Below are 21969 nucleotides of genomic sequence, written 5' to 3'. Positions count from 1 at the left end.
TGTCCGATAAAACTGAATTTTCTTCAAATTTTTTTGGTATTTTTTAGTCGTAAAAACGGATGACCTTAAAATGACTTTTCTCCAAAAACCGTTATCATTATTATGAGCACTGTTAGTTTCAAGAGTGTGTATGTCAGTAGACCCAACACATTATTGACATGCAGTTCAATAACTCCAATTCAAAATATCAGCATAAAATATGTGCCATAAATGATTAAAGCGCAACAACGGCCGAGATGAATGAAATTGCAGTCAAAGAAGTTATGCTCGTAAATTATACGCTGAGCGCGCACTAAAGCCACAGATGCATGTAGAAATAACGCTTTAACGCTTAAAGTCAATGTCAAAAGCAAATAGCAAAAGTGAAGTCACAATCCGCTTGTCAAACATGTTTAGCCCGCTGAACTGGAAAATAAAGTTGTCGGTATGGGTATGTAACATAATTACAAAAAAAAACACTATAGTGAGCACAACTGCAGCGGCATTTATGTACTGTCAAAGGCGGCAGCGCGCGAGTAATTGGCGATAACTGGGCGTTTCTTTATAGTAGCAACAAATGGCGGGGTCTAAGTAAGGGCACAGCATCTGCACGCGATAAGAAGTACATACTTCGTGCGCCACTGATGCGCGGGGATCCAAGTGAGGCAGTTATAAACGCGATCGCGAGAGAGAGTCGTGACGAACAACTAGTATGACTCAAGCGGGCTGGAGAGCGGCCTCAGCTGAGTTATGGCAATATTTGCGACAAGCACGCCAAAAAGCTGTGTACAACAATAAGCGAGTATAAAACCAGCGAGCGCCAAGTTGTAGCATCACAGTCGTTAAACAGCACAGATCACGCCAAAACAGCGAAGACGCCGAAGAAAGTAGCATTCGCAAAGTGAATTAAGACGCATTAGTAAACATTTCGTAAATTCGCGATCGTGTGATTATAATTTCGTTAAAAAATAAACACAAAGTTGATAAACAATAATGCCAAACAACAACAACAAACAACGCAACACTTTCACCTTTGTCAGCTTGCTGCTGCTCCAAATGGCCGCGGCGCAGCGTCCCTCCTTTGCGGGCATACGGCCACCGGGTCTCAATCAGAAGGACAAATACAACATGAACAACAACGTCAACAATAATAACAACAACAGCAACGTGGATATTGGCAATCGCTTTGGACAACCAGATGAGCCACCAGCACTGGCGTTTGGTGCCACACAAAAGCCACCAGCGAGTTACATACCAATAGTATTCCCCGAGTCCAACTATCTGCAATTGGCCACGCCAACCGCACGACCAGTAGCCGATGGTATTGCGAATCGTTTTGGCAGCGGCGATGCTGATAATGTGCAACCTAATATAAATACAGTAAACAGCGCGGCCGCCAGACCCACCAATGCTGGCGCGCCTGTGGTCGGTAGTGCGCCCAATCGCTTGCCAATCGACGCGAAAGACGATAGAGAGCTGGTGGCCATACTTAATCGCTTGCCCGAGGATCAAAGGCCTTTCTGGTTCATCAACGCCGCGGCGATCGAAGCGCAAAGAAACGGTTCATTCGCGAATTTCGCCGGCGCCATCAACTCGCGGGGCAGCTTCTTCGGCTAAAGTGTTAGCCAATTATATACACAAACGCATCCACACATGGATTCGCTCGCCTGCGCATTTCTAACATTTAAGTTTAAGCTTTTAGTATTTATTATTTATTATTTGTATTTTATATATTTTCAAATATGTTGAAGTTAGTCATAACCGATTCCATAACTTTATCCATAACCGAAATATTGTACTGCTTGCCAGCCTGCGCTGTTCGAGTATGAAAATTGCATTATTCTTATGTTAAGTATACACCATTTGGCATATAGCTATACATATATGTACACAAAGTATATACATGCATGTACATATGTATTTCAGTAGCACAAATTACTTGCCAAAGCAATTGTTTTTGAGCGAGCCATACTTGCCTTTGTTCGAAACGTAAATTCTCATGTCACAAAAAAGTGCTAAAGCAATCACAAAAGCATCACTGAGCAAAAAGTTATAAACAACAATAAATATAACCCAAAAAGTGGGATTTGCAATAACAAGCTGATTGTTTTTTACCTTTGCCCCACGTTCTTATCGCTTAATTAACATGACGCTTAATTATTTTTTTGCATGCTATGTATTTTTTTGATATTTTTGGACCGGCTTTTTGGCCAAAAATAAATCATTGTTGCTTTGAAGACGCGGTAAGTAATCAATTCAGGGGTTAAAGAAAGAGCAACAATCGCGCAATTAAGAATATATGTATATGTCAGTAGTTACACAAAATCACCAAAAGCTGTTTCAATCCCGCTGCGCTGAATTATAAGCTGCGACTACAACCCAAACAGCACGACTCTTTCAGCTTAGTTGGACTCACGCTCTCAGCGCTTGAACTGCACATTTGATCTGCACCAAGAGCGGCAGTTCGAAAGGCATACTATAATGACTTTGATATTTATTTGCATGAATCAAATACTTACTGGCTTCAACTCGACTCTAATTGTTACCAAAAAGCATTATATGCAGATTACGTTGCTCCGCAAAAAAGAATACATCAATTTTGGCTGGTGTGCAGTGATACGTTTTTATTGAAATTCACACGAAAATATATTTTCACATGTTGAGTTGTGGTTTCGATACTAAAAACAAGAAATTAACTTCAGTTGCGCCGAAGCTAGAATACAAGATTCCTTACAAGCACTTGGTTTTGAACGTTCGGCTTATATGTATGGCAGCTATATGATATAGTGATTCGATCTGAACAATTTCTTCCAGGATTGCAACGCTACCTTTGTCAATAATCCTTGAAATACAATAAATACAAGAGTTTGCCAAACAACGACTAGAATTTGATCGCTCAGTTTGTATGGTAGCTATACGCTGTTGTCGACCGATAGCAGTGATTCCGACAAATTCACAGCTTCTTGGAAAGAAAAAAAACGAAAACGAAATTTCAGATCGATATTTCAAAAACTGAGGGACTACTTCGCATATATTGACCGACCCGGCACCGTTCCCAGCAGCTCGGACTGACGATAACCGACTATTTAATGCCTGAAATTGAAGCTCATGGCTCGGTGACATTTGGTTTTAACATGCAGACTGTTCTTTGTGAAACCAAATAAAAAAAACTCCTTTAATTAGACATCAGCTATGGGCAAAGCGCCCTGAATCTATCAGAAATCTGCCTAAATGCTTTATTCTTATTCCTCGAATGTCCTACTTCACCCGGATGTCCATATGTAGATACATAAAATCCGAGGAGCCTTTGCCTCGATCTGACAAGATATTGGAGAAGGAAATATTGTGATGATAAAATCTTATCTTCTGCCTATTCTTCTTAACGCATGAATACCAAACGGACAGTGTACAGTTAGAACTCCTACAACCATTGTAAGGTTAACCTTGCTGAGAACGAAGAGTTCACTAGACTTCTTACGCTTTACTCTGGGCCAGAAGAACATTGCGGCTGCACAGCTGCTAGTGATTGATCAACGCTTGTTGAGCTCGTCTGAAGCGCAAGAAGCCAACGAAGCTCCAACCCGTTCCCATTCCGCAGTTAATTGGCCTGAAGTGGGACAAGCTCATTAACTTTGCAGTTTCTTGCAATACCGCTGTGATCAGGCACCCAAATCAGTCCAATCATGTAATAACTCGATGCTAGTGATTAGGAGTCTAGACTCGCCAATTTCGGTTACGAATGTGGTCTTTTCTATAACCATCAACCATACAAAAATTACGCAGAGCATTATAGGCTTAACTATGGTTTCATAGAACAAAAGAACTATCATTGTTGAGAGTCCCCGCCTTTTACCTATGGCTATTCTGCAGCAGTGCCGGGAAACCGATGCCTTCCTTGCTCTTTTCTGTGTGTTGGGTTTCCAAGAGAGTTTCCTGTATAGGATGGACCGAAGGGACTTAACTCTGTCAGCAGATCAGTGAGAAAAGGGACTTAACTACCACTGTTGGAATTACCCGTCGTTTATCTATCGCTCCTCAGCAGCAGTACCTGGCAACTAATGTGTTCGTTGCTCCTTCCTGTATGTTGGGTTTCCATGAGAGTTTCCTATCGGGGACAGACCCCAGGCGTTTAACTCTGTCAGCAGATCAGAGAGAAAAGCAATGACTGATACGAAAAAATTATGTCACGTTTTAGGTGTTATATGGTATAGAAAAATATGGTTTTACTTATAAGATGTGGTCCGAAAGAGTATATATGTATACTTTCCAAACAAATATTTTTAATTATTATTTTTTACTCTCATATTTTTAAGCCTTAGCTACTAAAGTTCGCAACTTTAAACTGCCTGAGCTTGGTTGGATATCAGACAGTTACGCACACGAAAAGTAAAATTATCTCACAAACTCATAAGCTGATAATATACCGTTATTGTCGATTTGAACAATTTCAGCAAACATCATTATCTCCCAGCTTTAGGTAATGTTTACTCCCACCATAAAGTGCACTCACACACTTATTTGCAGCTGCCACAGCTGTTGAAAAGTATCATAAATAAACCACTTAACCGTTAAAAGTTGAGATTTAAAATTAAAAGCATTGAAAAACATAATATTATTGTTCTGCAAACTAGAAGACCTTACACACACACAAGCACTAACGCAGTCGAAGACACAAATGTAGTTGGTTAATGTCCGAAGATAAAACTCAGCAACTGTAAGCAGAGACGCGGTGAGTTGAGGATGAGCTGATGGACATATTTACGTGCGTTCACATGCCTGTGTGTGCGTGTGTGGAGCAAAGTAAAGTATCAATAATGACGTTGACCAGAGGAAATTGCTCACAAGTGTACACACTAACCAATTCTTCCCACCAGCCACCAACAGGAACCGTAAGCCAATGAAATAGAACTTTGCAACAACCAGGACACCGACTGGTGGCTCGGTTGACCGCAGCCAAGCAAAGGACAACAATGACAGGCAACAGCAGAGTTAATTTCCCGCAATAACACTCAATGCAATTTCTTGTGTCATCAAATAAATTTCTTACTGCTGTCACTGCTGTTGCCACACGCAAGCGCGCTGACGACTTGGCTGCTGATAACGATGCTACTTGAGCGAGCGATGTCCCAGCGTGTTGACTTAGCGCTTATGAAGGCTATGTGTACATACGTATAGCCGTAGGTATCTTGTGTGTGTGTGTGAACATGTGGTGTTATAAACAGCTGATTCCCATTGTTGTTGGGCGCCTTAGCGCACATTTGAGTAAATAATGCCAATAATCGTAAAAATTTGTGGAATGGCATATTGAATGCTGCAGTGTTGACAGCCACACATACTGCATGGCTGCAGCTTAGCCGGGCACTCATGATAACGACAAATACATAAAATGCAGCTGGCCACAAAAATGGTGAGAATGGAGCAGAAATTAGAAATTAGTAGGAGCGCAATAAAAAAATGAGGTACAATTGTGAGAAAGTGAAGACTTTTAAGCAGAAATAAAACAAAAATATATAAATTTGGCATAACACCAGGAGATGGTGAGACCGATTCCCCAATCGATGACGATAGAGCGGAAAAAGTTGCAGAGGCCGATGAATTGCCGGCCGAGCTATTCAAATACGGCGTTGAAGAACTGATAAGGAGTATGGTCGGACGAAAGCATGTCCGACGTTTGGAATTTGAGTGTTCTTTGTCCAATCCTCAAAACGGGAGACCCCACGATCTGCGCCATCTACCGTGCGACAAGCCTCCGAGACATGCCTTAGAAGGTTCTATCGAGCGTACTATGTGAAAGATTAAAGCCCACCGTCAACAAATTGATTGGACCTTATGTGTAGCTTAAAGCCTTTAAAATGAAGAACTAACCAGATATTTACGATGTGTCAAATCTTGGAAAAGATGTGTGGAAAAAGGATTGATAGATTCCGCCTCATCGCCGATTTTAAAGTTTCTTTTGACAGCACGAAAAAAAGCTGGTTTTATGCCGCTATTTAGGAATTAGTTATACCCGCAGAACTAAAATGGCTGCGTAAGCTGACTTTGAGCAATACCAAAAGCTCCGCCAGGATCTGGGATAACCTTTCCAAGCCGTTCGATGCCAAAGGAGTTTTCAGATAAGGCGACTCCCTTTCGTACTACTTCTTCAATCTACTCTTGAAGAAAATAATTTGAGCTGCATAACTAAATAGAGAAGGTACTTATAGAAAATGGTTCTATAAGAGTGTAAAGCTGCCTCGCAGTTAGTTCTGCTTTCTCCAGACTAGATAAGGAAGCGAACGAAATGAGTTTGGTAGTGAACGAACGTGAAGAACGCAAGACGAAATATCTCCTGTCCTCGGACATACAGTCTTCGCACTCGCGACTAGGCTCCCATGTTGACAGCCATAACTTCGAAGTCGTAGATAATTCCGTCTGTCTTGGAGCCAGCATTAACACCAAAAACCCTTGCCAACAAGTCCTATTTCGGACTGAGTAGGCAACTGAGAAGTAAAGTCCTGTCTCGACGAACAAATACCAAATTCTACTCAGTCACTCATCATCCCCGTCCTGCAGTTCTATGGTGCAGAGACATGGACGGTGATAACAGCTGATCAGTCGGCGTTACGAGTTTTCGAGAGAAAGGTTCTGCGGATTTATGTATGAAATATATGACGACATTGACATAGTTCAGCGAATTAAGAGACAGCGGCTACGCTGGCTAGGTTATGTCGTGCGAGTGGATGAAAACACTCCAGCCTTTGAGAGTATTCGACGCAATACCCGCCGGAGGATGGTTCTATCCATATGTTTATTATTGCTGGCAGTTACTGCAGCAGTTAGTCTCTCCCTTGAGAGGTTTGGTTCTCAATTAAGTAAAGCCACTTTGTATGCAATAAGAGGATTTTTACAGAGACTCGAACCCAGGCGATTTGTTTTCTTCTCTCCTATTCGTTAAATCGCAGCCTCAGGCAAATATGCTGAATATTTCATTTCGACAAAAGTCATGCCATTATTATATGCAACAAAAAATTATAATTTTAGACTTCTCATTTTCCCTATGCCTGTCACATTGCCGCCCCAGCTTTCTTTTGCAAACAAGCGCAAATAAGGCAGAGCGCTGCATTCTCTGAATTTCTAGTACAAATTCAGATTATTCAATGTTTTTTCTCCAGCTCTTTTGACATACTTTAATGTGTCTGCTTTTGTTGCTGTTGTTGCGCCAACAGCTGCGGCGATAATCAGCCTCATTTTTGTGCCCTCTAACAGCCACATAATCACACACATACACCACGGCAGCCCACTTCATTCACATCCAGGCTGGCCGCGCCGGAGGGCTTCTTGCTATTGTTGTCGTTCTCAAAGCCAAACAACCAAAGAGACATGCAAATTGTCCAAACTATCTGTGCACTACTTCAAGCTGTCTTGCAGCGTCTTTTTATTGCACTTCCAAAGGCAGCCAGGAATTTCTCATTCGCACATTCCAACACTTCCATTAACCACGCGCTTTGACGCTGCACTTGCCGCTCAGCTCGCTCGCACGCTTGCTCACCAACCAACCTGTGGCATCTGTAGGTGCTGTGACCGCGACAAATAAAATTCAATAAAATTGCAAATCCAGTTAGGTGCCTCAGCCATAGTTCCTTCAGCTTGCTGCTTGCCGCTGCACTTTCCTTTTAAGCCTGCCACTGCTGCGGGCGCTCGCGCCTTATCGCCGGCGTCCGGAGGTGACAAGTGGCAAAATATGGCTGACAATCAGTCACATTAAGGACAATGAGAAAGCGCACATAAATGTACGAGTACCTTTGTGTCTACCAATATATGTACATTTGCTACGATTGTGTAAGTGTGTCGAACAAGGAAGCCCCACAAAGGCTCAAGCCAGGAAATGCCAGTGAAATAATTCAGAAAATTTTCGAAAACAGAATGATGAAGTAAGTCAGGGATCTCGTGGAAATCATTGTTGCCACAGCTGGCTCAGCTCGACAATGTCGACGGAAGACAAACTGGCTGGCAGTTGAACACAGCAGCGGCAGGCGGGGGTGTGGTGTGGTCGTGTAAGCGAGGAGCAAAGGATATTCAGCTGCCGTACTGATTGCTGTCATTTTGACGCAATAAAAGCACTTCGTGTGAAGTGAAAAATGCAACTGAATAGCTGATGATGATGATGATGATGGCGGCAAGGACGAGCATAACAATGCATTGAACCAATACGACTGCAACGGCAGGGATTGTGAAGTACGAAGGCAGTGTAAATACTACGAAGCAAAGGTGGGCCAAGCACAAGTATTCAATCTCTTAATGATTTGAGTTGAGGGTGAGCGTATTTACCGAAGAAGCTATGTTGGTAAAGTTTAATGAGTTTTTAAATTACGGTAAATGTTGCTCGGCGACGCTCTGCTGCTGCTGACTATTTATTAATCTGTTGATGCGAACTTGCAAACAAACAAGGATGATGCCACGACATTTACAACAGCTTTATGCTACGTCGGTTAAGGAAGTCAAAGATCGTTAACGATGCCTTGAAGCGTAGACTATTTATAACAACCAATAAAGATATATGTATTTACGTAAGCGTGTATGTGGGATTGCGGTCAGCAGTGGGGCTCAAAGGAAAAGTTGAGATTTTAATTGAAATGTAAGGTTACGAGTAGTGAGAAGATTTACATGCAGAACCTTCGGACTTAGCGCGATAGGAAGGGCTTCCTTCGGTGGATAAATTAGACCACCTCACCTTTTATCGGGAAGAGAAGGCTTCAAGTCACCGCTACACATTAAAAGAGGGTGAATGGTAGCGGGGCACGCGATCAACCAGCGGAACTTTCAACATCTATGCGGACGGATCAAAAAGAGATAATCTTGTGGGCGCTGGGATTTATTGCGAGGATGTGGAACCCCGCCGATCCAGCAACCTGTCGGAATACTGCAGTATCTCTCAGGCTGAAGTCTATGTGGACAGGAAAGCTGCTGAGCTAGCTGGCAACGCAGGAAAAGACGTCAAGAATGACAATATATTCGTCGATAGCTCTGCGGCAATAAAAGCAATAATCTCACAACGCATTGCGTCAGAGAATATTATTAGAAGTAGCAGCTGCATATCTACTGGGTTCCAGACCACAAATACGTTCAGGGAAATGAAATAACTGATAAGATTGCCAAAAGTGCTATTCGCTTGACTACCGACCAAGTCCTGGAAATACGCAAGTTGTTAGAGCGATACACAACAAAGCTTCCGAAAGGGCTGATAAACGAATCACAGTGCAGGAACGCCAAGCTCATGTACAAGGGAGCGGAAGGAGAATACGCAAATTTTCTACCCACACGGTCTCGAAAGAACTGCATGACAGTTGTTAGCCCAGTCACAGGTCACAACTTACTGGCATCATATGCGAGCCTTATAGGCATTAGTAATGACATGTAGAAAGTTCAGGAAATTAGGCATGAGAAAGACGTTGGAACACCACCTTCGGTCTTATCTAGAACACGGTTTAGATATCTATGAACTCGCAGTTCGTCAAAAGCGTTGACGTTCTGTATAACCTTAGGTGCTAGCGAAGCCACGAGATTCCTTTTTTGAAACACGGATTCAACGATTTAATCTGATAGGAGGAGATTGCTTTAAGTGCCGCTTGACTATCGCTAAGTATGGTTATACGTTCGTTGAGAGGTGCGTTGGATGTTTATCTCTATGCACCGATTTATGACAAAGTCTTCTACATGAAAAATGCTCAGAATGCATTTCATAGGATTGGAGAGTTTGGTTTATGGTCCTGCGACTCCTGCATCGATTCGCTCGACGTTTTCGAGCCGTCAGTGTACTACTTGATTAGCTCGAGAGTGGAATCCTTCCATTCAGCCTTGCTGCCAAAGGTAACCTTGAACTTCTTGATGAAGTTAACATTTTTGGTTTTGTTGTCTCTTGGGAGAAGGGCCAATAGTATTGTACTAATTAAATCTTTCATCGTTACAGCTTCGATAGCTGGAGCCCTATCGAGTTCTTTGAACCTTCTGGGGAGTACTTTAACTCAAACCACACTGGACCGCCCTCTGGCGTCTACATATGTATGACGTGAAAGACAGCCAGTGTAATCTAATCTAACGTAACCTACATGCACTATTCCTACCGGATGCAACTTTATGAAATCGGCTTATAAAACTTTTGACTCAATGTTTGAAGCAATAAGCAATATACAAGTATATCTGAACTATGAATTAAATAAAAACCACAGTTGATTTTCGATTTTTTCGTTTATTTATGTTTTGTATATATAATTTTTTTGGTTGTATAACTTTCCTATAACATTTCTAACACTTCAATAAAACAAATAACGAGCTCACATTCCTACCACGACTGGTAATGTGAGGTTAACGCGAATGGCGAATTGATCACTACGTAAGACTCGCCGAGTGGCGTACCAAGGGAGGCGCTGAAAAGTGGCGCCGGTTCCACCTGCACTAGACGTTCCGAACTGATCACCACCTTGCTGGGTGCAATAGCTGGCGCCGACGCCACAGCGGGTGCTGCCACAACCACTGTCGCGGCAGGCGCAGGCTTTGCTACCAAACGTTGTGTGCTCACTACTTGCTTAATGGTCGCTTTCTGCTGGGGTGCGTTAACGATCTGCTTAATGATGGCTTTTTGTTGTGGCTTTTTCTGTTGCAGGCGTTGAGATTTCTGCACAAGTTGTAATTGAGCTGTTTGTTGCTTGGGACGCTGTTGGAAACGCGAGGGACGCGCCACGGTCAGACGTGCGAACTCTTCGGCTTCAGGATTGGGCGCAAATTCTGCTGGTGCATCTACTACGGGCAAGGGATCTGTTGCGGGCAATGGCGGTCCGTAGGTAGGGTCAGGTGGACCGTAAACCAACTCGGGTTCCACTTCTTCCTCCGCTTGGAAGGGATTTTCCGGCTTCAATTCATCGGCTGAGGGGTAGGGTGCAAGCTCTGGCTGTTCTGGTGCTGACGGCACCGACTCCTGACGTGCGAAAAACGGTCTGCGTTGCTGTAGACGGCTATTGCGTTGGCGGAAGCGTGGTGGCTCTGCATGCGCAAAGGCCACGGCCAAAACTAGTAATAAAATGGCGGTCTTGTGGAACATCTTCATCGAAATATTTTAGTTGTGGAAAGTGTATGCAAAACTTTGTCGTTTGAAATGTTGAAAGAGTTGAGTGCTGTTGCTCCTGTCGCTGCTGTTGCCTGTTGATGTCTGATTTATGCTGCGTCCGACGACAACGTTTTATACTATCCAAAACTTTTTCAACACGCACTTCAAAATGAGTATGTTTTTAAGCTAATTTAAGCTGACATTCGCACTATTTTTCGTTTGACACTTTGCAATTTTGCACGTTCAGTCCTATACGAGATTATTATTAAATATAATTAGTCACCTGTTTTTTGTTTAACTTTTTATTAAACAGCGCTTGCATATAAATGAGCTCGGATATTCCCTTTGGGCTGTCAATCGTAAAGCTAACTCATCGAACTAGACTTTGCTGCTTGTTGAGCTTCACTGTTTGAGTCCCGCAAAACCGTTTGAGGGTTGCCTTGCCATAATAAATGTTTGTAGGGTCAATGTGTTCCAAGTTTGGGTACACATTTTTTTATATAAATATTTCGGTGAAATAATATATTTGACAATGTAGTTTTTTATGAATGTACATATAAAATCTGGAGAAGCTATTTCTAGCTTTAATATTTTATTTCAGCATAAAGTAGATGAACTCCAAAAAGGGAGGAGATAATATTCAGATGTGTTGTTCTTGTCAAAGTTATTTTTTCATGTGCGAGACGGCAAAGTGGGAGTCATAGAGCTTACCTACTTGTACAACTTCAATATGTTATGGCTCTTAACCGTAAATTTAGATTTATGCTTTGTAAAGTGCAGAGAAAACAAGTTATAACTCCCTTCACAAATACAAAAGATTCCCTACAGATTGATTCAATTCTGTTTATATGGCAGCGATATGCTGTAGTGGTCCGATCTCAACAATTTTTTCGGAGGTTGTATTGTTGCTTTGGGAACATGTTTAATTTCGGGACGATTCTTTGTCAAACACAAAAGTTCTCATACAAAAACTGGATTTTGATCAGTCAGTTTGCTTAGCAGCGATATGCTGTAGTGGTCCGACATACGCGATTTCTTCAGAAGTTGTACCGCCGTTTTGTTCAATATTCCCAATAGTCCTAACGGTCAGGTGACTTACGAGTACATCCAGTACGTTAGACTTGTTGATTCTGTCTGAGTCTGGGTTTTCTGCTTATGGTGCATGAGCCTCTCAATGCATTTTTGCATTAGAGGCACCTATCTGACAAATCGGGCTATTTTTGTGGGGCGTGTGTCCAGGACTGAGTGCATGTAATTGCAGAATTCTCGATGTAATCGGACATTAAGGATCTGGGTGGCATGAGGATTAGCTGGACTGATGGGCATTTAGATGTTAGCGGGGTGTGATCTCCACTAGTCGGAATGCCGAACAGTTAAGGTCGTTTGCACGTGAATTGTTTAAGCGGCAAAGGCGTTTAACTGGGAATTAAGGCTAGCTTTTAGTGTGAATGGTGTGTGCTTGTAATGTGCATATGAGGTCCAACCCCTGGTCACCAGTCCAGAGTAGTATGGAAGCTCTACTGGTAGAAGCTTCGGCTACGAGGTCCGACCGGAGACTTAATTATGGTACCACGGGGAGCAGGAGCCCTTTGAGTTCGCTCCAACCTACTCATGCGGACTGGCATCTCGGGAAGTATCGTGGTGGTTGCGTTTAAACCCCGAATGCGGGAAGAACTGACGCTTTGTTAGTTGAATGAAGGCAACTCTGCAACCGGGTGCCGGACCCAATTGGACGTTGAGGACGGATAGATGGACAAACAGACGAACATGGATGTTTATATATATATTTTATAGGGTTTTCACCATTTCCTTCTGGGTGGTACAAATCTAGTGACTCTATTGAGGGTATTTTTTGAAGCTAATGATCGCAAAAGCTCATTTTTTGTGTTAAAAGTCTTACATCACCTGCTCAAGTTTGGTTCATAACATTTCCCTGCTTCATAATTTTATATGGTTAAATGCTAAGTTTCTGCTGCAGCCACATTTGGCGCCCGATTAGCCATTGGCCCTTGGCATAGCAGTCAAACGAGCGGAACAACCTCAACGTTATTGTCACGTAAAGCCAGTGAGCAGACAAGCGATTGATGCGTCGTCACACAACTATTGGAAGCGCGCTCACCTACAACGACGACTAGGTATACGCTACAACAACAGCAACAACGATTACACCGGCCGACGTCAGTAAGATTGGCCGTGTTGCACCAAATTTGGCAGGAGGCCTAGTAGTTGTGCGTGTAATTGAGCGTAACCGTAACTTTAGAATCGTTTTAATGAATACTATCTATAAAGACACAGAATTTGTGCCAAAGTATAAAAGCACAGTAGTGCTGAGGTTAAGATAGCATTCTTGCGAACAACAACAGCACGGCAGCAGCGCCCACATCAGACCAAAGGAATATTTAACCAACTTAGCGACAACTACACGCCAAAATGTACAAGTACACCGCACTCTTGACGCTACTTTTCGCCGCCACCTTGGCTGTGGTGCACGCCGAGCCACCACGTTTTCGTGCAGCACTCAGACGCGCTCCGGGTCGTTTCCTTGCGCGCCAACAGGCGGCGATCGCCGATAACGCGGACGATGTGCCACCCGTTGTAGCGGCTGATCAGCCTGCGCCATATCCACCAGCCGGAGTTACACCATCCATTCCTTTCGATTTGCCGACAGAGACAGAGGCTCCACTGCCCGACGAAGTCTACGGCCCACCAGAGGAGGAGGAACCCACACCCGATCCAACCTATGGGCCACCAGAGGAGACTACCACACTACCGACACCCGCTGATAACGCTGAGGGCGTTATTGCATCCGAAAACCTGATTCAACCACGCCGTAAACCCGTTTTGGCGAAACAACGCGCCCGTGGTGTTGTGCGCTCGCAGCCGCTGATACTACAAGCTGTGCCTGCTGCACCGGGAGTTGTAGAGCTCGTGCGCGCTGAGCCCGGTGTTGTTTACCTTTTGAAGTAAATGAATGAGTTATGGCGTAGTGAAGCAGCGAAATTTGAAGGTATAGGACAGTGTATTAATCAATTCATGTTTGTTTTGTTTGTTGTTAGGCTGTAATCGATTATAAAAGCGATACTAATAAATATTTTTCAACGATAATAAGCTCAACTTTTCTTTTATTATGCGTGCTTGCTACATTAGTTGGAGTCTTTATTATGCTTGTTAGTAATTTCGCCTTCACTTTTCCAAGGTAATATTTTGATTTGTTTGACTTCTCCTGCTGTCGATGCATAAACTTGCCATAAATGTGATAAATACTTAATTCGATTATGAAGTGAAATCGAACGTGAAAGGTACCGTTGAATTCCCTTGTGGAAACTTGCTCTGCAACTGCCTGAAGAAGCTCAAGCTTTGTTAGTTTGTGAGTTTATGCACGAACTTGTACTTTCCCTTGAACTTGAAAATCAGCTAACCTTGGCACTACTTCGTAAACTTTTCAGAAATCAAAACATGTATGTATGTGTGTGTGTATGTGCATATAGTACATTTTGCTTATGGCTGGTTGTGTATTTGTATTGTTTGCCCACATCAAACTATTAGTTGTAGTTAAAATATTCGTTGCACGTACAACGGTACCGGCGACTGTACACGCATTCGCTTTTACAAAGGCAGTACAAGAAATAAAAATAACAACACTCGAGAAACTACTTGTATTAATTTATGCATGTATGGAGAGGTCCAGTAAAAAATTCAAGAGAATTAGAAAAAAATATTTTTAAATAATTTTTTAGCCAATTTTGGGTGCATTCGTCTGAGGGAACTTGAACGTCCCACTCTTATGTTGTTGTAGCGGCATAAAACATTCCTGAAGCAATTTCGAGGAATGAGGCCGAGTTGACAGTCCTTGGCCGGATAAGAATCCGACTGTGTTTCGGTTACTTAGACCCGACTGTTGTGGTAACTGTCCGACTCTTATCGGCACCTGCGATGCACTGCGGACTACACCAACAATAGCACTTAATGACATTTAACACATAGCATGCGTGGCTATGGCCGGCAGGTGCATTGCTGTAAAGATGCTAAGCTGCTAAGACATAGCTGAAAACTTGGACCGCAGCGACGCAGAAGGTACTCCAGGTGACTTTTTCTTTTCTCACATATCGACCAGGGTTATGTGGATTGGAAGGAGTCTCTGGAGAAGAGGCGCAGTGAATTTTTGCGCGGATGAGTCGAAGCTAGAAAGGTTGAAGCTGGATTTTTCTGTAAGGAGGTCTCTGTCAGGCTTAAATTTAGGCTACCGGACTGTTGTAGTGTGTTCCTCAGACAGAAGTGGTTGTGATTAAGTCAGCAATAGAGTGCTTCGAAGTGAAGCTTCTTTTAGGGAGGTGAGAAGTTACAGCAGAGCGGCATTATCAGAGTTAAGTGCTTAAAGTTAGTCAAGGAGTGTCTAGCAAAGCTAGCAAGCTACTTCCTCATTGGACTCGTTTAGGTGCCTGATCACAGCGGATTCAGTAGAAAGTGCAAAGCCGTTAAGCTAGCAACAATGGACATCAAAGTGGGTACAAGTTGGATCTCCGTTGTCATCCTTCGTTCTAGCACTAGATCTATGAACATCATAAGTGCTCAGCAGAGGTCGGTCGAGAATCAACCTCTGTGCGACTGCAAGATCCTTCTGGTCTAGACTAGAAGCTAATGATTCTATTAACCTACTAGTCCTTATCAAGATTAATCTTGCCACAGTCGTTAAATATATTATCGAACATTAATGAATCGCCTAATAATCCAGTCTGACACCGACTGTAAAAGTTGTATGGAAGTAGTTAAGGTGGATATATCCAGGCATGCTTTTACAAGACTGAGGTTGAACCAGATCGACAGTCATTCCTTCGACGAACGTGGTACATAACTGAAACTGACATACATAACCGAAACGACGGCTCAAAGCGCTTCGTCGATTCATGAGAATCTTTATAATCAATTTTAAAAAAGTTCTAGGAACCCAACCGACTGGCGTTATAAACTGTCCATGTTAGGAACGATCATTTAATCTAATCTTACGATGCGCATGAAATATAATTTCACAGACAATCTTTAAAAAGTAGAAACCATCGACAGTGAATATGAAATAGCTTTATTGAAACGGTAGAAATACGAAATCACAACCAGAATTGCCCTCGTTAGAAGAAGAACGAAGTATTATTGCCTCAAACGGAGTTATTTGGGAGTTCTAATCTCTAGATTTGGACTCTAGCTATTCTTTTCAGCAAAAAGACGTCAAACGAAAACCCCGTCGCGTCTTAAATATCTAGGAGCTTCGCAGTTCGAGGGACTGTATTTCATCCAGAATTAGGTATCAAGTATCTAATAAACTTCGCAAAAAAGGTTGACGTTCGACGTAAACTTCAGCTCGCGTTAATTATTCAGCTTCAGCTGACATTACTAAAGACAAGTTGGTCGATGTATGGATAATAGTCGACTGGTATTACCTAACCTAACCTAAACAGAGAGGAAGCAACATTGACTAAAGGAAATCTGAACGGACGTTGATGGTTCAAGTACGAAAAGAAAGTATGGGAGAGCTTCCGCGCAGAGCCCTTCGAGAGCGACGTGGCTGCGAACAAGCTCCCATGCCTTAGTCCTTCACTTTCTTATAGCCACTACTCTTAACTATTTTATTGGTACATAAATACGACTAAGACCTAAAATCTGGCAATGAATTTCGAAAACGATTGTGAAGCTCTGCACTCAAGTAAAGGAACATAAAACCCAATTGTACATTGACACCTTCAAAACTTTATAGCGCCATATAGCAAGCGTTTAAATGCGCGCATGCAAACTCACTTAACTAAAATGCTACTTAAATAGTCTGTGCCGTATACAGACGCACGATATCAGAAATCCATAAACCTTGGTGCTCACATTCGTACGCCAATGCGCTTGTCATAATTGAGTCAATATTATTTAGTAGGGGTTTTATGATATTTTTATTGCCGCAAGCACTAAAATTTCAGAAACCAAATGCACCCAAACAGTCAGACAAGCCCGTCAAAAACTTTGCTATTTGGTTGTCTATAATTTCGACTTCCACGCCGCCGCCGCTGATGGACAGGCGCACCAATTTTGTTTATTGTATGACATTCATCTGACATTCGTTTGACATATGTAGACAAGCGAATGGGCAATTTAGCGACGTGGCTGCGAACAATAATCAGCGAGCTACTATTTTGAGCGAGACAACAACAAACTAACAACAATAATAATGGGAATGAGAAGAAGAAGCGTTGCGTACTTGACTTGGAACTACACTGGGTACGGCAACACTAGTATGTGTGACCATGATTATGCTGACCGCAACAATAGTCACAACAATGTTTGACAGGAAAAGCAATAGAAAATCGAAAAACAAGCTGCGAGAATTGAAATTAGTATGCAGCATTGGGTGCGCTAAGCGTCAGCTTGACTAATGCCTATAGTAGGAAGGTAAAGAATTTTGGCAGCCGAAACTTGGTTAGGCGTTAACCGACTTTTATACCCTGCACAGGGTTTATTAAGTTTGCCAAAAGCTTTGATAAGTGATCAGCATGGAGACCTGAGTCGATTTAGACTTGACGGGCTGTTTGTCCGTTTCTGTATACGCAATTTAGTCCCTCAGTTCTTGAGATATCGATCAAAAATTTTGCAAATATCGTACCGTACTTATTAAGCAGCTACTAATTTGTCAAAACCGTCTATATCGGATAACTATATTATATAGTCACCATGCAAACTGACCGATCCTTGTAAAGAAAACTTTTTTGTTTGCAGAGATACCCTGCTGAAATTTGGCATGGATATTTGTCCAAAGCAAGGCTAAAATATCTGGTGAAAAATTTTCACATCAGACTACTCTAGCATATATAGCTGCCATACAAACTGACCGAATAAAATGAAAAAAAAGTTCTTTTTATAGCACCTCATGCTATAAAAATGCAACCGTGAAGGGTATTATTTTACGTATATTACCTTTTTTCCTGTTTTAATTGGAAATCAAGAAATGTTGTATACATTTAGTCATTGGCAGAATGCCGAAAATACTTCGAGCGATTTTTTCAAATAATTCTGAATTAGTTGTGAACTTAGCGTGAAAGCTTGAAAGTCTGACGCAGCAGCAGTGGCTGTGTTATAATTTCTCGTACTATTTCGTCATTTCATATTATGTAAAATGAAATACATCACTTTGACATTGCTGTTATTGCTGCTGCTGGCGCACAGCTACGGCAGTCCAGTGGCACAACACATGCGCTCAAATGCCAAAGCTTTGCGGAATGCACATACAGCGCGTCAGTTGGCGCCGTATGCAGCGGCAGGCTACAGACCGAAGGTGCCCTTTAAACTACCAACCGACCAGGTAGCCGACGAGCCAGCAGAAGAGGTGACAACCGCGACGGCCACACAGCTGGAGACGAACGATGCCGCAGAAACTGACGCAGAAACGGCTGAAGATTTGGCCGAAGATGTGGATCCGATCGCGGCCGATGCAGCCGAGGATGACACTGAACCCTTACCGGAACCGGAGGCGCGCGTGAACACCAAAGACGACGAAGAGCAGGATGAGAACGCAGACGTAATACCAGAAAGCCCAGCTGGTCCTACACCGAGCAAACGCTATTGGTTCTTTCGAAAGTGAGTGAGAGTGCGAAGCAGTTTGGCAAATGTTATCAATTCATTCATTATCATATTTTTTCTTTTGCTTCAAACTAATTTATTTTGATAAATAAAACAATGTCGTATAGCTGAGTGAGTGACTTTTCTGGCAGTACAATGTTTGCATGTCTGAATGCAAGCTACCGAACTCACAGTGGACGGCTACGTTGCGACAGGCAGGCGGAAAACTTGCAATAACGGTATTTGCACAAGGCAAACAACAAGCAAACTAGCAAACTTTGCGCAAACATATTCTTTATTTGCATCTTTATGCATGCACGCGCACACACACACATATGCAAAAGCATATTTACGCACACATGCTTGTGTAACAGCAAAATTTTTAAAGCTGCATAGACATATTTGCGGATTTGTATGCGTAATTACCGTTTCAACCGCAAAAATATTTACTCAGCGTCGGTAAACAATAAATTTATGCTTTTGTTTGTTTATTTGTGTGTGTGTGTTGCAGCACTGCAAATCTTTGCAAACACATAGAGAGCCGCTTGCCTACGCAATTTAGCCTGGATAAATATGGGCGGTCATTTGTGTGTGTGTGCGTATTCAATTATTTAGTCTGTGGTGAACACACAAAAACTCTGCCGGTTTTTTTGCCAATAGTTTGAGGAAATTGAGACTCAAAGATCATATTTGTTTTCTAATCTCCCGCAATGTGTTCACTTGAAAAACGCCCAGCAGGTGGTGCGCACATTTAAAATAACACATGATTATTTAACAGTAAAAAAAAAAAAAACAACAACAAAAAACGTGTTGTAATATAATAACCTTCACACATACAAAATATGTCTTATGTTGAACGTTTAGTTTGTATGGCAGCTATAGGCTATAGTAATCCGATATCGGTTCGTACAAATTCACAGCTCCTTGGAAAGAGAAGTACGTATGTAAAATTTCGGATCGATATCTCAAAAACTGATGGATATATTAATACAGACAGACGGTAAGACGGACGCAGACTCGACTCAGGTAGTTTTTTTTTATTTAGCTCGTAAGGGGGACCTAAAATGCCTTCGCACTATATAAAGACCTAGGCAGGTCAGCTTTTGCTCTCCTTGCATTCAGGGATGTTTACGATTTTGTATCCAGCATTAAACATTGGCACGAATTCTCCGTGACCTGAGAGGGCCTAAAATGCCTTCGCACCATATAGAGATGATTAACCTACGTGAGTGGTTGACCCACTAAACCACTTCCCCTTTCTATCATGCATTTGTCCTTTACCGCGGGACCCCTGTCACGTTATTTCAGGACCAGGTTTCTTAGATGGACTTATTGCAGTTCATTTTTGCTTTCCCTACGTCCAGGCATGCCTATAATTCTGTATCCAGCATTAAGCTATTTGATTCGTCCAGGGATGGCCACGATTATGTATGCAGCATTCAGCTATTTAGTTCATCTTATATTGACACGAACTCTCCGGAACCTGAGAGTCGGCGTTCATGAAGCTTTTTTAGTGCGTGGCACATATCCACATGCGAGGCAATTCGCTGCCAGTTTTAGGCGCTGGTTAACATAATTTTATCTACTATATTTTTCGTAATGAGTAATGAGTTTTTCAAGCTTATTTTCTTAAAAGAGTTTTGGTTTGCGTAGCCTTGTGGTTCGCTTCCGTAAATACATGCAGGATTTTCTGTGCTTCCCATGTTGTAATTACAGGTATTACAGTGTTGTATTCTGACCTTTGCGAGTAGATCTATTGGAATAACGCCACTTATCAGCGCTTCTGCGGATTTGGTTACTGTGCGGTATGCCGAGGCGACTCTCAGAGCTGCTGTCCTCTGCACTTTAGCAAGTACTTTCGGTCTATATTTTTTGTATAATGTATCGGATGGATCCATGCGCTGCTCTAGAGATGATTTCCTTCCTTTGAGGACCGTCACTTGTATCATAGAGAATCATGAAAAGACTTAGAACTGAACAACGTTTGTAAATCGTTGAAATATGTATATTACAAAAATCCATGTACTGCAAAGAATGTGGTTCGCGGATTTCGCTCAACTTATGGTATACGTAATCGGCCTTCTGAGCGTACGATTCGCAACACCATCACCCATCTTGAGTCCCAGCATACACTATTGGGTAATATTCCGCCGAATAAACCAAGGCCAGCACGCAGTGAAGAAAATATAGCTGGCTTACCTGAGCGTGTACACGAAGACCGCGGAGAGTCGATTCGGCGTCATTCGCAGCAACTCGGACTGACGTATGGAAAGGTTTGGCGCATTTTATGTCGAGATCTTAAACTGAAAGCGTACAAAATACAGCTTGTGCAAAAACTGAAACCCTGTTCAGGGTATAATAACAAAATCAAAGCATATGTTGCAGCAAAAAAACATGCAACGCATTGAATTTTATTCAATTTTCTATGCGACAAAGCAATTCGCTGTGAAAATACCTACACAAGTGGGTAATAATATTTTCAACGTACACATACTTATATAGGTAAAAGGGTGTGTGGGGATGTGCAAATGTATAAAAATACAGGCCATACTCGGTAAATGCAAATATTTATGCAGGCATACTCATACGCACACGCATACACATACACAAATGCATTCATAAAAGCGCTCAAATGCGAGTGTGTGCTTGCTACGCTTGGATTGCATACGGCTTCATTCAGTTCTTTTTGCCAACTAATACCTATACGGCATATATGCGCGTGTGTGTGTGTGTTTAAGCATTGTGTCAAATCAGCGCACTTGGTGCAGCCGAGCGCAACATATTTCACTAAAATAAATAAAAAATAAAAATAAAAAAATTGAATACAACAACACACATACACATAAACCATCATACCATAAGAGCATGTCTAGCGCTTTTGATTTAAAATTGTTTGATTTTTGCATTTATGCTTTAAACGCTTTAAAGTTGAAATTTATGGCGATATTGAATTTTTTCATAAATTTTTTTGCCATTTTACAATTTGCTATAATTCATACTAATACTACGGCAATTTACATTGCAGTTACATTTGACTTTTTCGTTTGCCTGCTTAAAATTTTCAACCGGTGCATGCGCGGCTGGTGTTGGTAATGTGTCAGCAAATGTCACTCATACGACGTGTATGCCATAATTTAATTGCTGCATAAGCAACTTGGTCTTAGGTGTTTAAATGAATGCTTAAATAAAATTGATTTTCATATTGGAAATGTACATAGCAAACATTTCTAAACAAATAATGAAAAATATAAAGTTATTTTCAACGACAGTAATGGTTAATTTTAAGCGCTTAGCCCTCACCTCACTGCAGAAATTACCCT

The 21969-nt window shown here is 42.1% G+C and overlaps 3 protein-coding genes and 1 long non-coding RNA gene across 8 annotated transcripts in view; 2 read left to right on the top strand and 2 right to left on the bottom strand.

The window, feature by feature from the left end:
* The window catches only part of LOC120779028, a 256412-nt gene that overhangs the window by 72265 nt on the left and 162178 nt on the right, over positions 1 to 21969 (bottom strand). The gene's annotated exons all lie outside the window — the stretch shown is intronic.
* Positions 777 to 2078, top strand: LOC120779023. The gene has a single exon (XM_040111145.1). It carries the CDS (start codon positions 973 to 975, stop codon positions 1594 to 1596), a length of 624 nt encoding a protein of 207 aa, XP_039967079.1. The 5' UTR covers positions 777 to 972; the 3' UTR covers positions 1597 to 2078.
* Positions 10298 to 11053, bottom strand: LOC120779020 (alpha/beta-gliadin). The gene has a single exon (XM_040111139.1). The coding sequence runs from the start codon at positions 11051 to 11053 to the stop codon at positions 10298 to 10300; it is 756 nt and encodes a 251-aa protein (XP_039967073.1).
* On the top strand, positions 13490 to 14026 carry LOC120779025 (translation initiation factor IF-2-like). The gene has a single exon (XM_040111147.1). It carries the CDS (start codon positions 13490 to 13492, stop codon positions 14024 to 14026), a length of 537 nt encoding a protein of 178 aa, XP_039967081.1.

Source organism: Bactrocera tryoni, chromosome 5 (assembly GCF_016617805.1).
Source record: "Bactrocera tryoni isolate S06 chromosome 5, CSIRO_BtryS06_freeze2, whole genome shotgun sequence".
Lineage (NCBI taxonomy): Eukaryota > Metazoa > Arthropoda > Insecta > Diptera > Tephritidae > Bactrocera > Bactrocera tryoni.
Note: the sequence above shows the minus strand (reverse complement) of the source record. Positions and strands in the feature narration are given on the sequence as shown.